Source organism: Lithobates pipiens, unplaced genomic scaffold, assembly GCF_037356315.1.
Source record: "Lithobates pipiens isolate NorthernLeopardFrog02 unplaced genomic scaffold, aLitPip1_a1.2 Scaffold_27, whole genome shotgun sequence".
In the NCBI taxonomy this organism is placed as follows: domain Eukaryota; kingdom Metazoa; phylum Chordata; class Amphibia; order Anura; family Ranidae; genus Lithobates; species Lithobates pipiens.
In genome coordinates this window covers 41408754-41431003 of record NW_027507788.1, presented here as the reverse complement: position 1 = coordinate 41431003, position 22250 = coordinate 41408754, and the positions used below count along the sequence as shown (strand labels likewise).

Here is a 22250-nt window from a genome sequence, read left to right as displayed (position 1 = left end):
ATTAACACAGAAGAATGGTAAATCAGAGCAAAACTCTGACCCAGATTCACTGGAAATATCTGGTATTTTTTTGTCACTCCCTGCTGCTTAAAGGGGTTGATGGGGAGTGAATGGAAGGTGAGTATAAACAGCTGGGAAGGGTGGCAGCCTAACTTCAGCTTTTAGCTCCGGGGTTGGGGGGGGGGGGGGGTGGGTATAATTTGTGTACTTTTTTATTGCTGTCTATGTCCCCATTTTGGAGATTTCACCTCAATTCCTGTCCTTGCAAAACCTATACATAATATACAGTAGAAGGACGGGGCTGTCACCAGGACAGCAGATCAAGGACAGCAATAAATCATTGTCAGAGCTTCTAAGCCGTGCTCATTCTGCTAAACGTGTTTTTATTTTTGTCAGCATCCCCATTGGAAAGAATCCCCCTAATGGGAAAACAGATAGCAGTTAAAGTGGCTCTAAAGCCTAAACATTTTTTACCTTAATGTAGGGAATGCAATAAAGTAAAAAATAAAATGTTTGTGTAAAGTAAAAAATAAAATGTTTGGGCATTATTATGACCCCCCACTTTCCCCCTCTTATTCTTACCTGAGCCCTCACTCAATCCAGTGCTGTACCCCTTGTAGAAGCCCTCACAGGAAGTGGGAGCCATTGGCTGCTGCTGCTGCCAGTCAAATCCTGTTACACAGGGGCAGGGCTAAGCCTCATTGTCTGTGTCTATGAACACAGGCAGCGCGGCTTGGGATCAAGTCCGCAGGTGTACGACAATAGGAAGCGGCTTCCTATGGCGGCACACGAGAAGAGGAGAAGCAAGGAGTGCCAGTGGGGGACCCCAGAAGAGGTGGATTGGGGTCGCTCGGTGGTATTCTATTGCACAGAACAGGTAAGTATAACATGTTTGCTATTTAAAAAACAATATATATATATACTTTAAAGCGGGAGTCCGCCGGGAGTCCGCATTTTTTTTTTTTTAAAGTCAGCAGCTACAAATACTGCAGCTGCTGACTTTTAAAATAGTGAGACTTACCTGTCCAGCGCGCCCACGATGTCGGCACCCGAAGCCGATCTCTCGATCGTCTCTCGGGTGCTGCCGCCGCCATCTTGGGTATGGGAATCAGGAAGTGGAGCCTTTCGGCTTCATTTCCCAGTTCCCTACTGCGCATGCGCGAGTCGAGCTGCGCAATAAGGATGGACCTGCTGCCTCTGGGATCTGTGTGTTTCCCAGCAGGCAGCGGGGGACTTTCGGAAAGGGGCGTAATCTACGCCCCTTTCCGCAGAGAGCTATCCCGGAAGTGGGTGCAAATACCTGTACTGTACAGGTACCTGCACCCCCCTCCCCCCTAAAAGGTGCCAATTGTGGCGCCGGAGGAGGGGAGGATTCCAATGAGTGGAAGGTCCACTTTAGGGTGGACCTCCGCTTTAAAATCACTTTAAGGCTGGGTTCACATTGCAGCGATGCGGGAACGCTGCGAATCCGCTGCGGGTTCCCACATCGCATGCCTCCCGGCGGCAGTTCACACTGCCCTATGCGAACTGCTGGGAGTGTCAGTGAAACGTTAACGTCAGTTTTGCAGTGCGATCTGCAAACTCGGACAGGAATCGGATCGCATGGTGTGAACACTCATGCGATCCAATTCTGCTGCGGACCGAAAAAAAGGGTCCTGTGCGAGTTTCGGCCGGATGCGATGCAAATTCAGCCATACTATCTGTATGGCTGAACTCGCATCGCACAGAGATCGGATGTGATTTGCACTGCAGTGCGGTGCGAATCACATCCGATCTGGTCACCGCAGCAGTGTGAACCCAGCCTAAGACATGACAGAAGTTGTAATCTATTCATGCTCTATCCAAAATGAAATGACTGGAGTTGGGCTTTAAAGGTTACTTCCTAACTTACAGGCGAAACCATCCTTTCATTTCTCTAAGGGCACCATCCCTGTGAACACCCAGCATACATGTATGTTCTCTCTTTGTCGCACACTTTAGGTTCCCAATCTATTCTTCCGACCACTAGAATTTTCTGGAGTTGGTGGAAAAAAATCTCTGTATGCTTTGGGCTTTAAAGGGTTAGTTCGCCTTCACCAAAAACTGCCTATGCAGATAAGAGGTGTCTGTAGATTAAAACAAACTTTGACCAAAGTTAGATAATGCACTTGTCAGAGGTGTAGACCATGTACATATGTACCTCATATGTTAACTGGAAAACTGGACATTGATAAGGACATTGCTGTTACTGGTCACCTCCACCATCACAGGAGTGAGCTCTCAAACAATGGGCTCAGAGCTACTGCATAAGGAGAGAATGTACATGTGAGGAAATATGAAGTAGAGAAAGAGCTCACATTCTGTAATGGTGAAGGTGAACAGTAACAGCTAGTCTCTTAGCAATATCCTTAGTAACATTATAGGAGTTTTCCAGTCAGGCTCCAAGAGGTATGTAAATGGCCTACACCTATAGCAAGGTTATTATTCAACTTTTGTCAAATCTACACAGCTTGTTTTTCTTTACACACATCCCTTATTTGCATAGGCAGTCTTTTGCTAAAGGTAAACTAACTCTTTAAGTGAATATATTGTTTTACTCTGCAAGGGGAACATACAGGCTCACTTTAGGCATCTACACAATCACCACATATAAAACACCATTGTTGAGTACCAAACTAAAGTACTCTACTACTACTATTACTACTACTAGAATACCATTCAACAGTTAGGAATGCCTATGCTGTCCATGGTCCTGAAGTCCTATAGTATTGTGTGATACTATAGCCGAGCCTTTTTCAACCAAGGTGCTTAGGCAAAATGCTGCAAAATTGCCCAAAAATTCTATACAAGCCGGCGTGTGTATGAAGGCTGGCTTTTCAGTTACCATTACACAAGGAGGATGTCAGTTGCCTGCGTAGCATCCTTGTTTGACTCTCTGCTGCCCCTCTCCATCAGTGTTGGGGTCACATTAGCTGAGTGATGGATAAAAACAAAGGGAGAAGAGAAACATTGGGGTATTAGTCAGTTCCAGTTTGCAAAAGTATATTTGCTTTGGAAGAATAAATCACCTCTAATGTTGGGTGTCCTACTTGGACTTGTAGATGTTGCTGCATTATGTAAAATTATTAGAATAGCTTTTATATTTTAGAATGGGTGCTTCTAGACTGGGGATATGCAATTAGCAGACCTCCAGCTGTTGCAAAACTACAAGTCCCATGAGGCATAGCAAGACTCTGAGAGCCACAAGCATGACACCCAGAGGCAGAGCATGATGGGACTTGTAGTTTTGCAACAGCAGGAGGTCCGCTAATTGCATATCCCTGTTCTAGACAGTCCATCATTTTTAAAGGGTGCCTTGACTGAAAAAAGGTTGAGAAACACTGCTGTAGTCCATGATTTATTTAGCAAAATGATGGGCTAAATAAGTACATTTATTGTAAAACTATGGGATATTTTTACTTACACAGGTGCACCAATGTGAAAAAGCCCATAGCAACAAAATTGATTTCCCAGTGACTGCTGTGGATTAGTACACAATGCATGCTGCTCCTTTCCATTAGTAAATACCTCACTCAGCCACTGGTATCTTAGGCTTCTTGAATACTCCAGCAATGAAATTTCCCACCAGGGTTTACTGCTACAGGAGAGGGAGTCATCCTTATCTCAATACATTTTCTATAATCCTCTGGTTATAAAAAGAAAGTTAATGAAAATGCATCCACTAACTGGAATCACAGCACAGGTTCAGTGAGTTTTTTATTTTATTTTACTAAAACGGCATGATACAAAATCCGGTGCGGCTCTGCATAGAAACCAATTTGCTTCCAGGTTTTATTGTCAAAGCTTCATTGAGCAACCTGAAGTTAGAAGCTGATTGGCTACCATGCACAACTGCACCAGATTCTATGTGCACCAGTTTTAGTAAATCTCTCCCTATGTTTCAGAGTACATACGCTTACAACCACTCACACACTGACTACTCCAAATCTCCACCTTTCACCCATACATGGACCCACCACAAAAGGCATGTCTCTTTCAAAAGTATCAACCATTGTATCATCTGTGCCCTGCCACCTGCATACCGCACTCAGCCTTCACAAACACTTTCTCTCTTCTATTAGTGCCCCCCCTTTCTACATTGACCCCTGTACTCCACTCTCGCAAACCCTTCCTCAGGTCCCCCCTCTCAACTCCATAAGTAACTCGCCTCCCGCATTCTTTTTCCCTTGCCACCTGCATACTGCACTCCGCTCTTACAGATAGTGCCTCTACACCTAAGACACGAAATGGCATACAATTCTGAATATATAGTGGCCAAAGCATTTACTATATAGATATAGAGCAGCCTTTCTCAACCTTTTTACCTTGGAAGAAACTGAATAAACCTACAGCTTATGGTACATTAGCGTGATCAATAAATTTTTGCGCGGTTCAAAGCCCCAGATTTTCTCCAACTTTGGATCAGTAAATATGCCTCAGCCTTAACAGCAAACCTCCATTTATGCAGGCTTGCTACAGTATCTTTAAGTGGAAGAAAAGCCTAGCACTATCTATTCTTAAAAATATTCCCTCCCCCAGTGCCATCCTAATAGCATCATGGGCCCCTGGGCAAAGTAATGCACTTAGGGCCCTTACCAGCTTGCATCAGGTGTCCCCATATATCAGGTTCCCCTATCACAGTGGCCATATACATTAGGTTTCCCCATCACAGTGGCCTCTTACATCAGGTGTCCCCATTACAGTGGCCTACTACATCAGGTGTCCCCATACAGCAGGTGTCCCTATCACCATGCCCCCTTACATCAGTTGTCTCCATTACAGTGTCCTCATACATCAGGTATCCCCATCACAGTGCCCCCCTACATCTGGTGTCCCCATCACAGTGCCCCCTTATATCAGGTGTTCCAATCACAATGTCCCCATACATCATGGTTCCCCCATCATAGTGTCCCCATACATCAGATTCCTTCATCATAGTGCCCCCATAAATCAGAGTTTTGCCCTCCCTTACCCCTGATGAGTTCTCAGTCTCAGTGCTGGCTCTCTTCCATTCCCTGCAGCAGGGAGGAAAAACCTGAATCCTCTCTCCTGCAGAAGCTAGCCACTGCTCCTTCTAACAGGAGTGACATTGCAGTTTCTCCTATCAAAGAAGAGTGGCACAAGTATCCAAATCATCTGTGAACCCCCCAAAATTACACCTGCCACCACCCCTTGTCTCCGTCCTGATCATAGGGTCCCCATGTGCCTGGGGTCCCTGGGCAGTGCCTGGGTGTGCCCAATCATTAAGACGACACTGCCCTCCCCTTCCTCCTACCTACCCTGCATACCCTGTGTTAAAAAGATCTGTGTAGGTTTTTTTCTTTATCTAGAACGGTCCAGTGAAAAAAAAATTCAGCTCTGTCTCTCCTGTGTAAGGGAGTGCTCAACAATGGCTGTGAATTCTGGCAGTCATGATGTCACCTATAGGCTTCCATGGCCCTGCCATTGTGGGCGTTCTTTACTCGCCCTTGCAGTAAGCTTCTCACTAACATACTGTAACGGAGAAAGAGCTGTGGGATCACAGGACCAAAGTAGATGAAAAAGTAAGTACAACGTTTTTTTTTTACACAGGGTATGCAGGATAGGTAGGAGAAGGGGGAGGGGTTGTTTCAGAATAGGTAGCATAAGGCTTTATTTCCATTGTAAAAAAAAGTTTGCTCGCATTCCTCATTAGCACAGCTCTTGATGTACTTACTGGTTGCTCCATCTCTAAGCATTGCAAGCCTCATAGACCCCAGGGCTGCAGTTGTATTTCCATACCTTCCATTTTATGGTCAATCACAAAACATAACCTGAGGCCATTTGCTTTGCGACTGGCAAGGAGTAGAGGGGATCATAGATGCAAGTTCAGAGCTAGGGTCTATAAGACTTGTAGCACTTGGGACTGGAGCTACCTGAAAGTACAGCTCTTGATCATGCATGTGAAGAAATTCCTTTTTAAAGCCCAAAGCTATGGAATAAATATTGTTTGCTTGCAGGTGCTGGTCCAATCCTTGATTGTGGCACTCCACATATGGAGAAAATGTAGGTTGACTGTACTCCAACGTAATGGAAAACATGAACTTTACTGGATAAAAATCTATGCACAGAGCAAGCACAACTCCCAAGTATAGGATGACAGCAGTAGATGTTAACGCATTTCACTCAGGAAGTACTTAGTTATAACATGACTACATATTATGTTTTTTAAAGCCCAACTCCAGGCAACTAAAAAATTTTTTTTGCAGTGCGGCTGTGCCTGTTAATTTCTCATTTTTGTCTAAGGGAACAATAACAGGAGATATATTTACACAACCTTCTAGTTCACCTTGCAGTTCTGACATCATTAAGACCAGAGCAGGGTCTATAGCCACAGTCCACTGCTGCATTATGGGGAGCGCCATCTGCCGGAGTAGCGGAGTATCAGCTAAGTAATACTGTTTCTCCTCTTCCCCAGACAAAATTAGCTATTAACCCATGCAGTGCTTGAGAGCTTGCAAGAATGGAGGTTCACAGTTAAGGGTAAGCCATATTAACTGATCTAAAGCTAGAAAATGTCTCCTGCCCAGCATTGGGCTTTAAAGAAAAGAATATAAAATGTGGTGTATCTAGAACCACCCTGGGCAGATGATTTTTTAATACCCCCTGCGCTATACAACTATATTAAACGATCTCAATATTTAATTGATTTTTAATAGTCAACGCAAACTCACACCTCCATTCCATTCATGTGCTTTATTTATTTGAGAAATCACTTTCAAAAACACCCCCTAGCATTTATAGCCATGGCCATCTTGAGTAAGGGAGATGATTCATGTAGAATTTACTTCCTGGAATCCAGCTGCCCTAAGCTAAGACATGAGAACATGCTCAACTGAGAAAACTTCTTCCTTCCTGAAAATTCATGGGATGTATGACATTTTGGTGTAAGCCCAAAAAAAAAAGAAGTTTAAAGCAAGTAAATATAATATACCTTCCTATCTTTTTACTAATGTTAGCATAATATGGATTAAAAATAGTTAATGTGTAATTTTTTGAGACTGCGACAATTTAGCTCTAGTTCTAAAGGCCTAAGGTTTTTTTTTTTTTTTTTTTTTTTTTACCTTAATGCAATATACTGTATGCAATAAAGAGGCTGTAAAGGCAGAAGGTTTTTTATAGAATGCATTATGATAAAAAGTCTTTGTGCAGCAGCCCCCCCTAACACTTACCTGAGGTCCCTCTCTGTGCAGCGATGGCCACAAGTGTCTCAGCCATCTGAGATTATCCTTCCTGATTGGCTGAGACACAGCAGTGGCGCCATTGACTCCGGTTGCTGTCAATCAAAGTCACCTAGCCAATCAGGGGAGAGAGCAAATCCACTGCAACAGAGCAGATAAGTATAAGATGTTTATTATTTTTATAAGGTAAAATAAGCTCCCATTATTAGCTCCCCCTCCCCACAAAATACTTATCTGGCTCTTCTTACGATCAAGCGGTGTGCACACAATGGGCACACAAAGCCCGGTTCGGGAGTGAGCCCACACATCTGCCCCCATAGCAAGCGGCTTGCAGACACAGAAGAGGAGAAGCCAATCGCCAGCAGGGGACCCCAGTAGACGAGGGCAGGTAAGTATAACATGTTTGGTATTTTTATTATGCCTAGGTTCACACATATTCGGTATGGGAAATGCAGTAATCCATGCATGTTTCTGGCACCGCATAGCAATCACAAAATGAATGGGCTCAAATCACACCACAGTGAATAGCATGTGAATTGCACAGGAATGTGGAGCGGTTCTTGTGTGATTCACATGTGGGTTATAGTGTGAATGGGGGCTAAAAAGGAATCCCTAGCAACCTCAGTAGGGACCCTGGTTGAGAACAGCTACAGTTGATTCTCTTCAGAATGCAGTTCTTGATATCCAGCTAATTTTGTACAGTTGTTACAATGGTGTCCATTTCAGCAGCTACATGTAGCAAATATGTACAAGTCAACTGCTACAATCACACACTAACCCACATAGTAAAACCGTTTTTACTGTGCAGGCTGTTATGCTGCATTTCAGCAAATTATACTGTTCATTTGTTTGTCTTTACATTGGCGCAGCCCCATGTCAAGGCATCATTTTTAAGTTTTCTGGAGTTGGGCTTTAACCTCTTGACACGTGCAAAACTGATATGCCAGTTCTAAGTTGACCAATCCTTTAAAATGCTGTTAATTCAATTCATAACTAATTCAGAATATTATCTTGGCAGATTATTGCATTAATCATTTATCTCATTTTTGGATATACTTTAGTACTAGACAGTAAATGTATTTTTAGGCAGAGTAAGTAATAGCACATCTTCACTGCAGAAACTCCATAGCCTGTATAGGATTTATTGTTTTATGTGATAATGCTATAAATGTACAGATACAAATAGGTTTATGCCACTAATGATTTATGTGTCCAGTTCCTGCTTCCGGTATGGAGATCACTGTTCCTGCAGTTGTCTATGCTTTAAATGGAACTGACATACGACTACCCTGCAACTTCAACTCCTGTTATAAGATGGATACTAAACAGTTTTCTATGAACTGGACATACCGGGGCTGTGACAACTGTACAGAAGAAATGGTGAGAGATGTTGATCCCTGTATATTTCTTACACCATCTAGATGTCATGGAACTGTACCAATTCAGTGTGTTCCAGTATACCATTTCTGAGCTACCACTGTACAAAGTGTTTGTCAGTTCACATCTGTAGTCCTCTATGAAAACATTCATGGCCCAGATTCCCTGTTCATTTTGTCTTCGCCATGTTGACATTTTGCCTTTCACTGGTCCTCACAACCTCATTAATGTCCTATTATTCTTTTAATTTCTGTTTATTTTTTTTATTTTTTTTAACCCAAGTAAAGAAAATATGCATCCACGGATAGGTGTCGTTTCATCTTGTCCTCTTGTTGACCATTGGTGTATCATTAAAATGTGTCACCAACAACATACAGGTCTAAACTTGCATCACAGAATCAATTTATATGCTCAGCCTTTGTGTCTTTTGTGCTGAAATGTATATCTAAGCCACACTGGTTCAAGCAATATGCTTGTTTGTTAAAAAGTTAACATTTTACAAAGGAAAACAATCTAAAAAATGATTTACCTTCCCACTAAGCTGTAAAGTATCTAAACAGTCAGATTTTGGTATGCCATATAAAAAGTAAAATATCTAAAAGTATGTAGACCAGCCTTTCTCAATGTTTTCACCTCAGAGGAACCCTTGAAGCATTTTTCAGGTCTCTTGGAACCCCTCATGGGAGTCAGTAGGAAGTATGCCTCTTATATTGGTGGTCAGTGGTGGTCAAAATGCCACCTTTTCAGACAGTTAAAAAGTTCTGCCATGTGGGTTGGACCTGGGATCATGCAGCCAACATCACATAAGAGGTTACTTGGATACAGCGTAAGGAACCCCCAGCAACCTCTGGAGGAACCCTAGTTGAGAATGGCTAATAAATACCCTTACACAACATAGTGGTTGGTAAATTTTGGGAAACAAAATCTGTCTGTTTGTCCAGTTTAAGGGGTAATGTCAGAGCTGGGGGTAGGATCTCTGCGTGTGAGTGAAGTCACCCAGGTTATACAGAGCTGTGCGGGACAGAAGGAAGGGGGAGGTGCATGCAGTCAGTACTGAGACACAGAGCAATGCAGGAGAGACGAAAGGATAAAGGAAAAGTACTCAGGTGAGGCTGTATACATAGCAGAAAACAAAACACTCCTGCGCACACGTGAGTACAAGATGGACTAGATCTTGTAATGGATAATGTCTCTGGTCTTTCTGCCCTCAAGGATAGGGTATCCTAACAGTCAAAGGGAAAAGAAAGAAAACAAGGGCGCACTGACCTTGTGCATTATCCTTAGGTAAATATTTTATTTAAAAATAAAATAGAAAATTACTCACAAACTTATAAAGGAAAAACTCATGGTATAAGTAGTCTCCAGATGACAGCAATTATTGAAGATGGTAACAGACTCCCCATCGTAACAGAAGAGATTGCAGGAGTCACTGCTGGCTGATGCATTTCAAAGGATGACCTTCTTCCTCAGAGCCCTGCCCGGAGGCTCCTGAGGCTGTATACATGCTATATATCTGAATTACTTGATCACAGGCACAGAATAATGTGTCTATGTTTGTTTAGGTAATCCAGAATGAACTGTTCTGGACTACCTGATTAGGGGCACAATACTCTGAATAGGAAACACAGAGGAGAGGGAGCAAGGGTTCAGTGCTAGCTGTGTCTCCCCCATAAGAATGGCCATAATTTGGGCTTCAGCCAGGGGTGAAGCTACAGCCATCATAAACAGAAAAATATATGTTAATATATTTCCGAACCACATCAAAATTCAGAACAGGGCAAGTACAATGTATACTGGATTCCCTATGGGGTTTAAATAAATATTTTTACATTGAAGTTATACTTTTTCTGTAACCCTCTGGTATCTACCCAGTTAGAGTTATTCAATTTTGAATGTAGAGTTTATTCTAAAGTCAGAAGGTTTTTATCTTAATACATAGAATGCATTAATTTAAAAAACCTTCTGTGTGCAGCAGCCCCCCTCGGCTCCCCCCATACTTACCTGAGCCGAGAGTCTCGGCTGTCTGGGACTCTCCCTCCTCATTGGCTGAGACAGCGGTGGGGCCCCATTGGCTCTGGCTGCTGTTAATCAAAGTCATTGAAACAATAGGAAGAGAGAGGGGCAGGGCCGAGCCACAGCTCCGTGTCTGAATGGACACATAGAGCAGCGGCTTGGATTCCCTCCATAGCTGTTTGCCGTTTGCTGTGGGGGCCCTCGGCAGGGGGTGGAGGGGCCAGGAGCGCCGACAAGGGGCCCGAGAAGAAGAGGATCTGGGCTGCTCTGTGCAAAACCACTGCACAGAGCAGGTAAGTATAACATGTTTGTTATTTTTAAACAGAAACAAAAAAAACGAGACTTTAGTATCACTTTAAGCATGACAATGGCCTGTTCTACTTCTTTAACATCAAAAATTTTAATTATTTAACAGCGTTACCTTACCTGCAGGTCTTACCTCACAATTGGTCTATGACTTATGAAAATCCATCGCTGCGCACACTTTTCACAATTTTGTCATGAGGCATATCGAAAACGTACGTATGGAAGAAAAGAAAGGGCAAAGAAGTGAGGAAAGGCACTTGTAGTGTAGTAATACAAATGTGAAAAGGTAAACATGAACAATGTTGCAATTTTTCTAATCAGGCAAATATAAAAAATAAAAAAAAAGCAGGGAAGACTGCGCGTTGTGAAAAAAAATACAAATGATAAACAATATTACATTGGCAGTGTAGGAATATAAAATGTGCTGAAAAAAATGTTGGAGATGTTTAGAGCCCCATATGATGATTAAAACAATCAAGAATTGGGTAGCTCCTGCATCAATTCAGAAATTGCAACATATTTAAGAAAAGTATGATGGGATTTGCAGGAGAGTTATACACATGATTGGATTTTCCGACGGGAAATGTCTGATGATAGGTTGTTGGTGGAAAATCCAACGTGTGTATGCTCCATCCGGCAATTGTTGTCGGATTTTCTGTGGACAAATATCTGTTGTTGGATTTTCCGAGCGTGTGTACACAAGTCCATCGGACAAAAGTCCAAAGTACACACACACACACATGCTCGGTAGCAAGAACGAGCCAGAAGCGGTCGGTCTTGTAAACTAGTGTTCGTAATGGAGAATTAACATTCGTGACGTGGCACATTATGAAATCTTGAAATGCAGCGCACATTCTCTTCTTCTTTAATGGGATAATAATGAAGCTGCTTTGCTGGTGATACTGATGGAGTCATTGCAAACAAATTTTCAAAGGCTTTTTTTCTAGTGATATCAAGAATAATGTATATATATATATATATATATATATATATATATATATACATATATATACACATATACATCTTTTGGGGGGCAAGTTACCACAAAACCATTATCCCGTAGTTTTTAAGATCAAAGATACAACTATGTTGGTGTTCCTTGTCAATTTTACATTGGGAGTAGGCAGTAGGCTTGTGCAATTCGTTTCGTAAGGAATCAAAATTTGGCTGAGTTTTGCATCTTTCGGACATTCGGATGCATCCGAATGTCCGAATAAAAAAATAACGAATTACAAGGAATAGGAAAGATATATAACGAATTAATTAGACATGATTCGGTAATTCTTTAAAGATCCATTGAAACAAAAGGTCAGCTCAAAGTAAATCTTATAGTCCAATCAGCTCATTCATTTTGTGCCGGAGGTTGGATTACTAGCAAAGTGCATTCCTGAGAACTGAGTTAGAAGGGTGTTGTATTGTATTTGAGCCGAGAATAAGAGACGTTGTCATTGTGTGTGTTAAAAGATTCAATAAACAAACGACTTTCCAAACTACGAATCATTATCACGAATGTATATACATACATAAATATCGAATTTCAACGAATACGAACGAAATTATAGCACATATAACAAATTAATTCGACATGATTCGAGATTCAGTATAACGAATATCAACACTCAACAAATTATCTGAACACGTACTAATGTAACATAACGAATATAACAGAACGAAATTATGTATTTTACGAATGACAACGAACCGAAACTAAACAAAATTTTCCGTTGTACACAAGTCTAGTAGGCAGTTACATTTAAAAAAATACAAACTGTCATTTGAAGTAAAACACAAAGCCAAGTATTATTCTACACAATTTTTTTATTGTGCATTAAAAAAAGAAAACAACTAAAATTAGACATGCTATCTACCAATAGAACTTAACCAAAGAGTGCATTCTATGCATCCAAAAATATAAAAAAAAATATACCAAATCAAATCATTAATCAACCCAAAAAATTATGTCAAAGCATAACTCCAAGGCCAATAATAAATAACGCTTTATCTCCTCCGATTTCGCAACATGTCTGGTTGACAAACGGCTATTCAGAAACTAACTGAAAGGTGTGAAATGAAAAGAGCAAAATGAAAAGCGCAAATCAACACTCACCAAACATCTACTAACACAAAATTAGCAGAAGGAGCCCAAAGGGTGGTGCTAAAGAGCTGAAAAACCATGTAGTACTTCTAATACATCACTACGTTCATGATTGTTGGCAAACAATTGTGTGGCCATTTGTATGCAAGACAAGTTTGGGTCAACGCCCTTTGGACAAAAGTCCACGGTTTTGTTGGCCAACAATCCGATCGTGTGTACGAGGCTTAACAGCTGCAGACACTGAAACAAATGTATGAATTCAGAACAATGTTAATTAAGGTACATTCCACAACCATTTTTTCAAACCAAATAAGCAATAAGCAATATTTAAGTGGACCTATAGCCAAACTACTCCTCATCATGGCCAGTCTCCTATAATAATGAACAAAACAATACTTGCCTGTATTTCAGGTTTGAGCTGCCATAGTGACCAGTCATATGAATGAATCCTAGGTCATGGGATCTCAGCTGAACAAGCTCACGTATGGCAACCTTCAGTATTTTCTATAAGACAAGAATTACAAACCTTTTTTTTACCATTTATTGTAACAAATAGACAGGGTGGTCAGAGTGGAGTTTTAAGTTGGGCTGTAGGTTATATTTTAATGTTATTAGTCTGTGTTGTTTATTTAACCACTTTCAGACCGGACCATTTTGCTGGCTTAAGACCAGACCACTTTTTGCGATTTGGCACTGCGTCGCTTTAACTGACAATTGCGCGGTCGTGCGATGTGGCTCCGAAACAAAATTGACGTCCTTTTTTCCCCACAAATAGAGCTTTCTTTTGGTGGTATTTGATCACGCCTACGGTTTTTGTTTTTTGCGCTATAAACAAAAATAGAGCGACAATTTAAAAAAAAAAAAGCATTATTTTTTACTTTTTGTTATAATAAATATCCCCCAAAAATATATAAAAAAACATTTTTTTCCCTCAGTTTAGACCGATACGTATTCTTCTACATATTTTTGGTAAAAAAATCACAATAAGCGATTATTGATTGGTTTGCACAAAAGTTATAGCGTTTACAAAATAGGGGATAGTTTTATGGCATTTTTATAATTTTTTTTTTTTACTAGTAATGGTGGCAATCAGCGATTTTTATTGTGAGTGCGACATTATGGCGGACACATCAGACATTTTTGACACATTTTTGGGACCATTGTCATTTATACAGCAATCAGTGCTATACAAATGCACTGATTTCTGTGTAAATGACATTGGCAGTGAAGGGGTTAACCAGGGGGTGGCAGTGTAGGGGTTAAGTGTTCCTAGGGGCATGTTACTAACTGTGGGGGGCTGGGCTTTGTGTTAGTGAACACTGATCTCTGCTCCAATCACATGGAGCAGAGATCAGTGTCACTTGTTGCTAGACGTTCAGCTTCCCGTGAGATGATCGCGGGTATCCCCGCGGCGATCGAGTCCGCGGGACCCGCGACCGGACTCACGGGGGTCCCGACTGGCATGCGAGCCACGCGATGGCAGGGCGGCATATAGAAATGGACGTACCTGTACTCCAATATGCCTGCTCGTGCCATTCTGCCGACGTACATCGGCGTGCGCCGGTCGGGAGCTGGTTAAAAGAGAAGTATGGGTTTTTTTTTTGCTGGTGTTTTTTTTTCTTATTCATACTTATTCAGACTGATGCTGCAGCTGTCCCCCGGCATCTCTGCAGTGAGAACTGAGCCACCGAACACTGCCGATGGCTTGGTTCTCTCCCCTCCCTGAGCAGAGAGATGCTGCCTGTCAGTAAGCATCTCTCCTGCTCTGATTCTCCAAGCTCATTGGGGAGATGAGCTATGGAGGGGCGGGGAGCGGCTGGCTCAGTGTTCCAGGCAGCTGGCAGATCCAGACTTAGGAAGTCAGGATGACACGCTGCCTCGAACGGATATCAGTGACGTCAGCGGAGAGCAGAATGAATGAATGAACAAGAAGAGATCTGTACAGCCTTCCTGTTCATTCATAAGCTAAACACTAGTAAACGGTGTGTACTATGCTTCAGTTATGAACACAGTGAGTGATCAATGCTGATTACTCACTGTACTCATTCAGAAAGGGAAGGGAGAGACTGCACATAATTTATCCACAAGGTTTCTCAAATGTCCCCACTGTTACTCCAGTGTTGGAACCCATTATCACATGTTTTGGTCCTACCCTAGAGTGGCGCAGTTTTAGGTGGTGGTGCTTGAATGTGTCGATACCCGTCTACAGCTGTCGCTCCCGCCCTCATCTGAGCTAGCATTGTTGGGCATCCAGGACGATAAACAGAGTCCTCACTACAGGAAAATACTGGTTTCCTTTTTACTGTATTATGCTAAAAAAGAAATACTTAGTAAATGAACCGCCCCCATTCCTCTTTTGGTGGCCTCATGGGAGTCTTCCATTAATGCTGTGTTACCCATGTACAAACTGACTTATATTAATAGGGGATGCCCTAGGAAATATGATAAGGTTTGGCAGACATGGACGACGCAATGAGTATTTTTCTTTTTATATATATATTTATATTTATATAAATATATTTATTTATATAATATATAAATATATTTATATATACTTCTTATATTTACTTACTGCATCAACTTAGTATTTTCGTTGCTCTGTCTATTTTCAGTCTCCCTGTTTCACTATGTCTTTTTTTGTTTGTTTACCTGTGTACTTTGTAGGCTACCCATTTTGAACCCTCTGCAGATTATGTTAAATTTTTGATTGCTTACTACTTTGGTTTGCATTGACATGTCCCTCGAAACACATGTACCTTGCTGTAAATGTAACATGCCATTTTCTCAATAAAGAACAATCCCGGTTGTTAAAAAAAAAAAAGGACCGGTAAGTGACTGAAAAGATCCCCTGCAGCAGCTTGTGGGATAGGGGAGGGGAAAAGCCAGTGGAGCTGTAGGGGGGCATATGGTGGGGTGGCAGATTTGTACAGCAGGCAGAGACACACAAATGGGAAGCAGGCACAGAGAGTGTGATCAGTGTGGCGGGGGGGCAATTAGAGGAACTGATTCCCTGTATGCAGCAGCTGAAAGCAGCTGGAGGGAGAGGAGGAGAAGCTAGCTTTCAGCTACTGCATACAGGGGATTGGTTCCTCTAACTGCCCTGCCACAAAACCTAATGTGACAGGGAAGCCCTGCTGCAGAGGCCGGGTCGCAATTCTGACCCCTGATAGTATTGGGAAAAATAAAAAGGACAGGTTTAAACAAGTATTGGTTGATCATTATGCAGGAACTTTTGTGCTAGAAAAAAACATGTGTAATAAAATTTTTATGACCGTGTGAATGTAGCCTAAAAATTGTGGACCTTGGCTTTTTTTTATTCTTCACAGCCAGTTCAGTATGGGCGATATCATTTGGAGCCAGGCTTCACTAACTGAAAATTGCAACACAAAGGCCTTTGTTAATTTCTAGAAGAATACAACAGAGTTTTCACATGGTCTTATGCTATCGAAAATGTATTCTTCAAAAAGACTCCAGCACTAAATCCAGGGGTTTTCTTCAACACAATTTGAGTCCACAATACCTCTCTGGGTGCAGCCATCCACAGACTGGGAAATCTTCAATCGAGTGCAAAAACACATAGGAGTGTGCATTACCATAGACAAATGTATTAAATCCACCAAGACATATCAATACTCATAAGCAGATAAAAAAAGCAAGCATATACCTGGTGTACTTCAGCCGAACGTGGTATAACCTGTCCTGGGACCAAACGATTGGAGGGCTGATGTGTTTCGAGGGACAAGCCCCCTTCCTCAGAGCTCCATTTATATGCTTGCTGTTTTCATATGCATGTGAGTATGTAGTTGACTTGGTGGATTCAATAAAAATAATAAACAAGGAGTTTTCGCCCTCCTGTGTGTTTTTTGCAGTCTTCCAAAAATGTATACTCAAGCAAGTGGTTAAACAGTTACCCGTGTAAATTAATAAAATACACATTGTATTATGCAGATACATTTGCCTAATTGTTGCTATATGTAAAGGTACTTTGTAATATTTTTCACCTTTGGTCTCAGAAATTCTGTCAGCAAAGTCATACTTTAGCTTTAGCTTATCTAAAAATAAATGAGCATAAAATTGACCCAAAGGGCTGAACTAGACAGAAATACAGCAGTTATAAACCACACAAATCGAAAATAAATAAAAATGTTAAAAAAAATTTAAATACTATTAAAAGTTTTCATTTTGAATATTTGGCTTGGTTGTACTTCCCTTGTTTAACAGGAACTGCTGTTAAGATTTGCAGACACCAGGATCCAACAGTGGACTCAGGGTCCTTTCCTTTTCAATATTTTTAAGTCTTTGATTTTGCAGTCCACTTTTTTACTGTGAATTTTTTCTAGCAGTAGAACTAGTTTACACATGGGTTGTAGTTCATTTCAGGATGGTTATTTTACCATTCTGTTAAGGTTTGCTTGCAAGCTGGACAATTCTCCAGTATGTTATACCGAAGAAGGTACCGGCAGCCTGTAGATGCAAAAAATATCTTGTGAATATAACCAAGACTTCCAATTTTTCTTTAAATTGCATTTTTTATACCTTGCAAAACTGAATGCTGATGAATGTGCTCTTCTTGTAAATTTCTTCTATCTATTGAACATTTTGCTTGACAAAATGAATTAAGCAGTCAGAGAAAGAGAGTTCACCTATTAATAATCACTCAAGCTTTCTACCTATTCGATTGTCTGCCATCTGTCCATTCGTCCATCTGTCTGCTGTCCTGTCTGTCTGTCTGTCTATCTATGTATGATTCTGTCAAGGAAAAGAGCTGGATTTTAGGTTGGCATTTAAACTGGCCACATACAGTATGTTATGCTGTAATTATGCAATCTCGTTAGATTTGCCAGTGTGGGGGCTTGCCTAATTAAAAAAAATGCACAATAGGTTTATGCCATTACAGTTCTTATTGGCAAAAACTCTGTGCACTTATTGTTATAGCTTGCGACCCCCACTTTGGTTCACGCAGCAGCCCCTAGTCCCACAAAGATACTATGCAAAGATCAACTTTACTGAAGGTCTACATTTGTCTACATACTTCTAGATATCTCCCCTATATAAAAGCCCACAGGCCTGTTAATTGCCCACTTAAAGCATAACTTAAAGCAAAACATGGAAAATGAGACAGAATGGTAGGGAGTTAGAAATAGTGTTGGATTTTTACAGATTAGGGGAAAGTGGAAAGAAGGAGCTGCTTACATGATCCCGATTCATGACATTGAAAGTCCTTCAAGGCACCAGATGGCTAGTGTTTGGCAGCTTTCCACAAGTAGAGAAACTCCCCTGTATATAGCAAAAAGGGGGTGGCCTGAAATGAGCAGACAATACATGTTTTCAATTTCAATTTACCAAAAGCGCAAAGAAAAAGGGTGCTTAGAGTCCATTAGGAGATTTAATTGTTTCTGTAAATGTCCTCAAGAACACAACAGGCAGCCAACACATTTCAGGGGCCAAAAAAACTCAAATTTCTTTAACATATTTCTGAATATCAAGTGGATTGGGAAATAACTACTGGATCAGTTGATCTGAATCAGGGGAATGGTCTATTGACTTGTCTATTTGTCAGCAGTGAGATAACTGTCAATAGACTGTCTCTGACTCTTGATTCGGATTGACTCATCCAGGAGCTATTTCAGAGACTAGCTTAAACTACAGTTGGATAACCAGGAAAGACTGGGCTTCTTTTTACGTTGTACAAGAAGTTTATTGTTTTTTAAGGAAGGAAGAAAGGGAAATACAAACGGTCCAATAGCAAGTATCACAATAAACACTGTGGAGGTGGATCACAAAGACATGAAATTCATGTATGCAAGGTGTAGATGATACAATATCAAGCAATCCAAAGTTTTGATAGGGTGCTGCTGGCTGCTTGCCAAATGGAACAACAGTAGTCAAAAGTGAGGTGAATTGTAGCTTATATGTGGGGTTGAGTGTAGGAAGTATCAAAGGTACACCAGTGGGGTAGACAGATAGGTGTTTACAAACTAAGGGGTTGTGAGGGTAGGTGATATGTGTAGTTAGAAGAGTTGTCAATAGTGTAGACATTGGTATTTATAGATATAAATGATCCATGCCCAGTGGGTTGGTATAGTCAATCATGGCTACAATCCAGCAGTATAGCTGTACGCTGTTCATTGATGAAGATATATTTTTATTTGTTGCAAACCTCATGGAAGTTTAGAGCAGGTGACCATTAGTCCATGCTCCAGCAATGGTTTGTTTGGTGGAAAGACTGGGTTTTCGGTGGGGCTGCTGTGCACACATAGTTCCTGCTGGTAGAAGCATTATGGCACCAGGGAATGAATGGGGTTGCTTTAACTATAGCTGCTAGCTACCTATAAAAATAAAAAAAAGTTAACAGAAAAATTTGGCATTTAACAGTTACCTGTCCCACTGCTTGCACCACAAGTTTTCCCTACTTTCAAGGGATGCCACTACAGAAGTTCCCTCAGCATCTGGCAACTCTGGGAGACCTGGGTGCTTGGTCTACTGTCTCCCTATGTATTCTGTGGTTCCAGCCACTGATCCCTACTTCTCTCCAGGACACAGCAGTGATGTATGGTCTGGTGGATAGAACCACAGTGCACAGTAGGAGACAAGGCATCAGATGCACCCAGAAGTGTGCCCCATGCAGAAGATTCTTTGGCAGCATCATCACTTGAAGAAAGCGAAGATCAGCAGTGCAGACCATGGGGCAGATAATTAGGAAAAGCCTTCTATTCCAGGTAGTATTTTTTTAAATGTATTTAGGTGGTGACAGGTGGAGGAGCGGGGATCCGGCAGCGGTAAATTTACACTCACCAGTAATGTAGATGGATCAAGTGGTGGTTGTTCTCTCCCCGGTTTCATCTCCCCCACTGCCCTCTGCAGCTTCTCCATAGTGATGGGGCTTCTAGTTCATCTCTAATCTCAGCAGAAAGCTGGGAAAGTCAGGATGCAGCAACGTACTCTTCTGTCGCCAACCCGGATGGTGACCCTTCTTTCAGGTTATACAGTATATAAAGGCATAATAGTCTCTTAACTCCTGTGCTATTTTAGTAGGAAGAGCTATCTTTTGACCCGAGGGAGATATAATTTAAGGTATATATGTGGTAGCCTTATAATCTATAACCTTTCTAGCTACTGGTTTCCCACATTTATTGCCAGATTCATAGCTTTATAGTGCAGTAGGTCCTCCTGTTTTTCTTCTGAGAGACAATAGGTCATTTTCTAAGGAGGGTGTGGGTTTTTTTTGTGTTGTGATTCTACTCCCTGTATTTTGTGAAGGACTGTGAGAAGCTGTTTTTCCCTCTCTCTTTTAATTAGTGCGCCGTGCTTGATCAGTACATCCCTTATAACTGTCTTGTGGGCTTCCCATCAGATACCCGGTTCACAATCTGATTGGTCATTCGTATGAAAATAATGTTTCAGTTTGTTGGTAACGTCTGCCAAAACTTCCACTTTTGGAAAAGACTTTCATTCAGTCTACAGAATTGTGATCTGGTGGTTGAGACCATTGAAAGTGTGTACCGGATGGTAATGGGAGCGTGTTCTGACCACATAATATTACCTACAGTAGAGTCACTCACTGCTTCCAATTTAAGGAGAATAGGCGGACAGAAAAGAAGAAAGATTAATAGAAAAAGAGAGACAGAATAGGCAGTATAATGCTGCCTCTGCACTTAACTAAATTAACAATGTGTACAAAAGCACTCCTCGGCTATTGCCGGAAAGTTAGTGCTTCAACCTATGTGGGGGAGAGGTTGGACCGAGCCAAGGGGAGCATCCTCAGCTCCACTCAGCCCCCACAGCAAAAAAACACAATAGATAACATGTATAACAAGAAAAAGGTATATAACTAAATTCAGTAATATTTAACTAGGTAAAACCCCTACAGTATGGAAATATATGGAGGTCCACAGGAATCCATTTGATCATCACAGTGGAAAATTCCCCTTGAATCTCTTCCCTCAAAGGGAGGACTCTTTGGATTATTTAGTGCCAGGTGTTTCCTCGCAGCCCACAAGCCTTTTTGCATCTTCGTTCCGTGAACAGCACAGAGCAAGTGTAGGTGACCCCCATATCCTTTATAAAATATATACCATGGGCCCAGCTCCAAGCAGCCACAAAGGGCAACAGTTTAGCCACAGGGCTTGTATTCCCCACCCCGGGTCTCTGGGGCCATCCGGTATGGTCCCTTCCCCACCCCCATCCCCTCTCAGATAACTCATGGAGGGTGGGGAGCAGGGAAGGCGACCCCCGCCAATCATGCAATGCTCTGACAGAAAAGAGGCCCGACCCCATAGTATAACCTCAGCCCCTCATAATTGCATATAAACATAAAATGCAAAACAAAAAATAGGGATCACGGTACCAGCGAGTAGAGACGAGTACCAAGAGTGACATATGAGTATGTCTGCCACCCTGCAGGGTCTATAGATTTCCTAGCTGGAACAAAAAATGAAGGCATCAAAACCTGTAAATGCATTGGTTCGTCTCTTCCCGTCTGCACCAGGCCCCCAACACTATAGATACATACACCATAGCAATTAACATAGTTTACCCCCACAGCAGCAGTACGTCTCATCTTGTCTGGCTAGGATGAGTAGCTTCTGCTTCACCACAGACATACATAGGAAAAGATTAGCCTTGTACTGAAGGCACGTCCTGAAAAATTAAGGCTCTAAGACATTGTACGTACCCAGGGGTCCCTGTCATCGGAGTCCCAGAGATGTAAGGGACCAATACCCTGATATTGTCTCACTGTCCTCAGATTAATCTGCAGGTGTTCAGAGCATAACAGGCTTAGCCCTTGTACACACGATCGGAGATTCCGACAACCAAATCCGACGGATTTTGTCCGACGGATTTTGTCCGAAACTGTTGTATACGCATGGTCAGACGAAGTTGTCGGATACTCCGATCGTTCAGAACGTGATGATGTTATTTTGTTATGACGGGACTACGTTCAGGCTAGTAGCCAATAGCTTTGATGTAGGAATTTGATCTGAGCTTGCGTGGCACTTTGTCCGATTGGAATTCTCTACACATGATCGGAGTATGTCCGATCGGAGCATTTTGTCGGAAAATATTTCCGGCAAGTTGGAAAATTTGGTCCGACGGAAACAATCCGATGCATACCACACACAGTCGGAATATTCGACAAAACGCTCCGATCGGACACATTCCATCGGAATCTCCGATCATGTGTACAAGGGCTAAGTGTGTTTCTGTAGTTCAGAGTATATGCATATTGTGGATCAAACAGA

The 22250-nt window shown here is 41.8% G+C and overlaps 1 protein-coding gene across 2 annotated transcripts in view; it reads left to right on the top strand.

The window, feature by feature from the left end:
• Nucleotides 1-22250, top strand: part of SCN2B (sodium voltage-gated channel beta subunit 2) — a 51962-nt gene that overhangs the window by 4325 nt on the left and 25387 nt on the right. For both annotated transcript variants that reach the window (XM_077456871.1, XM_077456872.1), the window contains exon 2: nucleotides 8434-8597. In XM_077456871.1, coding sequence (XP_077312997.1) covers nucleotides 8434-8597 — 164 coding nt within the window. The remainder of the gene's footprint in view (nucleotides 1-8433; nucleotides 8598-22250) is intronic.